The sequence below is a fragment of the Lathamus discolor genome, chromosome 6 (genome assembly GCF_037157495.1).
Source record: "Lathamus discolor isolate bLatDis1 chromosome 6, bLatDis1.hap1, whole genome shotgun sequence".
Taxonomy (NCBI): domain Eukaryota; kingdom Metazoa; phylum Chordata; class Aves; order Psittaciformes; family Psittacidae; genus Lathamus; species Lathamus discolor.
Genome location: NC_088889.1, coordinates 16,525,362 through 16,529,056, shown reverse-complemented (window position 1 = coordinate 16,529,056; position 3,695 = coordinate 16,525,362). Strand labels below are relative to the sequence as shown.

The window sequence follows — 3,695 nt, the reverse complement described above, 5'->3', positions numbered from 1 at the left end:
CCGGCTGGGGTCCGGCTCGACGAGCTCAAGGACTGTCGGGGGAAGGCAGTGGGGACAAAAGCTGGGGAGCAGCGAGCTGGCCTGACACCCCCCCTTCCCTCCCTCCTCCTCTCTCGTCTCCGCAGGACCCGGCTGCCCCCCCGGTCCCCCAGCACCGCCTGGGGCAGGCAGGGCGCTCGCTCGGGCGGCTCCCCCTCGCCCGGATTTCGGCCAACTCTCCTCCCCGCCACAACTTTAGCATGATGTCTTATCTTAAGCAACCACCTTATGCAGTCAATGGCCTGAGTCTCACAACCTCGGGGATGGATTTGTTGCATCCGTCCGTCGGTTATCCTGGTAAGCCACACTTTTCTTCTTCCCACCCCCCCTTTTTTTTGCCCCACGGAGGAGGTACGACATGCCCAGGGGTCGGATTGCTGGGGTAGGTGGGTTGCGTGGGATTCCCCTTTTCCCTTTCTACCTCACCGTCAACTTCTTATCCAGAAAAAGGTCTGCAAGGAGAGGACCCTGCTCTATCTGCTGGAGGTGGGGGGCAGATGCTTCAGGCCCATCCTGGGAAGATGGGGAAGAGACATGGGAGGTGGGGTTGCTGCACAGTGGTGGCTGAGGACTGGGTAGGATCGCCCAGAGGCAAGAGAGGGGGGAATTGGGATACCCCCGGGAGGAGGGAGATGGAGGGATCACGCAGGGCTGAGGGGCTGCTGAGTGACAGCCAGGGCCTCTGGCTTCTTTCTCAGCCACCCCCCGAAAGCAGCGACGGGAGCGCACGACCTTCACCCGGGCACAGCTGGATGTGCTGGAGGCACTTTTCGCCAAGACCCGCTACCCTGACATCTTCATGCGGGAGGAGGTGGCCCTGAAAATCAACCTGCCCGAGTCCAGAGTTCAGGTAGGAAACCGGGTGGCAGCGGACCTGTCCCCCGCCTCCATCCAGGTGGGGAGGGTTTGGGCTGTCCTGTGCCTGGCAGGGAGGTGAGTGGGCTGTTGTAGGGGATGGGGTCAGTCCTGGAGCAAAATCCAAGCCACTGTGGGGTGAAGGAGGCTCATAGATGAGGGTGCGGGGAGTATGGGGGATAGAGTGGCAGTTTGCCTCTCCAGGGCTGAAGTGTAACCCCCCTTCTTTCCTGTGCGTTGAGGGGGAAGTCATAAAGCTCCTGGATCCCAGATCCTGAAGCATCCCTCTATGTCCCTCTCAGCCCCTTGGCCCCTCTGAGCTGCAGAGGAGTCCCCAGCATCTCCAGACCCCCACACTGTTCCTTGACATGGGTGCCAAATCCCAGCCAGCCCTGCAGGAGCTTGGGACCCCTGCAGAAGCTGTAAAGGATCCCCTCCTTCCCCATGGATCACCACATCCTTGAAGTAGGGACAGACTGTGATCCCCTTTCACACCAATACAGACTGGGGGCTTCCTCTGCCTTTGAAAGGACTTTGATGGGAAGCCTTGGTGTAGGGGACCCCTTTCCTGGGGCTGGGCTGTGTCTCCTCTGCAAGCAGCCTGCAGGGGCCCAATCCACATAGAATTTTGGAGGTGCTGCTGCCAGGGCAGGAGCATGCTGCTCCCAGCACAGATCCAGAACACCCCTGCAGCTGGTTCAGGGCAGCTCCAAAGCCATCCCTCCTGCTTGTCTCCCTGTTAGGCTTCCCAAAGCTGCATCGTGCTATGCCCCAGCATGCAGCCCAGGACCAGGATCCCCACACAACAAGTCCCATCCTTCTCCCCAGAAAACCTCCCCAGCACCTCTCCTCCACAGGTCCAGCCCCCTTGCTTCCTGCTAAGAGAGGGTGAGCTGGGCTGGAGGGACAGCCCTGGCTGTGGGGGTAAGAGTAGAAAACCTATTTAGAGGGTCAATGAGACATCCCCCACCAACCCCTGCCTCTGTTTCCCTAATTGTTCCCTCCCTTTCTGATGCTCTATTGTTTCTAATTAAGGGCTTGACTTCAATAGGCCTTAAATTGTGATTCCTGGGGGTCCCCGTCTGGCAAACAGCAAATAAGGGAGCGCTTCCCCCGAAAAGTGACCTTATTAAGCAGTTTGATTTGCCGATTTCCACTTGTTATTACTGCTAATGATCTCAGGGATGGGGAGCCCCGGAGCTTTTCTTTGCAGCAACCTGCAGCCCTCTGCTTGCTGGGGACTACTTTTAATTCCCCCCTCCCCGGTGAGGTCTCCCCGCTGTCATGTCTTTCCCGCCTTGAGTTTGCCTGCACATCCCTAATATGAGACTTTTTCTCTCTCCCCCCCGTCTCTCCATCGCAAGGTATGGTTTAAAAACCGCCGAGCCAAGTGCCGGCAGCAGCAGCAGCAGCAGCAGAATGGGGGCCAGAACAAGGTACGGCCAGCTAAAAAGAAAAATTCACCAGCCCGGGAAGTGAGTTCGGAAAGCGGGACCAGTGGGCAGTTCACTCCCCCCTCCAGCACCTCAGTCCCCACCATTTCCAGCAGCAGTGCTCCCGTATCGATCTGGAGCCCAGCATCCATCTCGCCACTCTCAGACCCCCTGTCCACCTCTTCCTCCTGCATGCAGAGATCTTATCCTATGACCTACACCCAGGCATCAGGCTACAGTCAAGGATACGCTGGCTCGACATCCTATTTTGGAGGGATGGACTGTGGATCTTACTTGACCCCTATGCACCATCAGCTTCCCGGACCAGGAGCCACCCTGAGTCCCATGGGTGCCAATGCGGTCACCAGCCACCTCAACCAGTCTCCAGCGTCCCTCTCCACCCAGGGCTACGGAGCCTCCAGTTTGGGCTTTAACTCCACCACTGATTGCTTGGATTATAAAGACCAAACCGCCTCCTGGAAGTTAAACTTCAATGCTGACTGCTTGGATTATAAGGACCAGACATCGTCATGGAAGTTCCAGGTTTTGTGAAGAACCTTTGTGATAACAAGAGAAATCGTGACGAGAACGAACAGGCTGGGCTGAACGCTCCAGTTTTAGTCAGGTTTTGGTTAAATTAAAGAGAAAAATAACTCCACGGACAAACAAACGAACGAACAAACCGACAGCAACAAGAGGGGGACTGTGCTGGTGTTACCCTGTTCAGACTTATCTCCTGCTCAGACGCTCTGGAAAAGGAATAATAAAGAGGAAAAAAGAGGAAGAAGGCCTTAAATGGACAGATCATCTAGTGAGCAGAAAACTGACAGACCCATCTGTGTTCTTTCTAGTTTTAGGCAATTGTTGGGTTTCTTTGTTTGGAAGAGGTGGGAGACCACCTCACCTACAGGCCAGTTTAAAAAAAAAAAAAAAGAAAAAAAGAAAAAAAATGTCTAGGTTTTTATTTCTTTTTTTTTGTGTGTGTGTGGAAAGATCCTTCACCCAGAGGTTTCCAATGTGTTAGCCAACCCTTGGTTAAAGTATTTGCAATGGACAACATCTCTCTTTTTCTCCCTCCCTCTTTCTTTCGTTCTCGAGCTCATCCAACCGTTTCACACCCAATTTGCTCAAGTTGGCACCCGGAGAACTTGGTTCAGGGCTGTGTGGGTTGTGTGACTGATTGTCCTAGCTGCACTACTTTATTTAAAGATTAAAAAAAAAAGAAGATAATGTTCATAAGGAGTCAATATGTAGTTTTTAAGAGACAATCAGTGTGTGTCTTATATAAATGGTACATCTGTGGTTTTTAATCTGTGCTAGACTTCAAAACTGTGATCTCCTGTATTGTATGCAACTATGAACTCCGCA

At 53.9% G+C, this 3,695-nt stretch overlaps 1 protein-coding gene across 2 annotated transcripts; it reads left to right on the top strand.

Moving 5' to 3' along the window:
• Window positions 1-239: 239 nt before the first annotated feature.
• OTX2 (orthodenticle homeobox 2) lies at window positions 240-2,879 on the top strand. Of its 2 annotated transcripts, none has more exons than XM_065685158.1 (3): window positions 240-336; window positions 738-889; window positions 2,259-2,879. In XM_065685158.1, the coding sequence occupies exons 1-3, from the start codon at window positions 240-242 to the stop codon at window positions 2,877-2,879; spliced, it is 870 nt and encodes a 289-aa protein (XP_065541230.1). The 2 variants fall into 2 exon arrangements, with proteins under 2 accessions (XP_065541230.1, XP_065541229.1); XM_065685157.1 differs by having other exon boundaries at window positions 717-889.
• Window positions 2,880-3,695: the final 816 nt, after the last annotated feature.

What these genes read in the sequence shown, in the direction of transcription:
- OTX2 (XM_065685157.1), top strand. Translation starts at nt 240, where the DNA reads ATGATGTCTTATCTTAAGCAACCACCTTATGCAGTCAATGGCCTGAGT. An exon ending in TCCGTCCGTCGGTTATCCTG is followed by an intron (nt 337 to 716) that starts GTAAGCCACACT and finishes AGTGACAGCCAG; the next exon opens with GGCCTCTGGCTTCTTTCTCA. An exon ending in TGCCCGAGTCCAGAGTTCAG is followed by an intron (nt 890 to 2,258) that starts GTAGGAAACCGG and finishes CTCCATCGCAAG; the next exon opens with GTATGGTTTAAAAACCGCCG.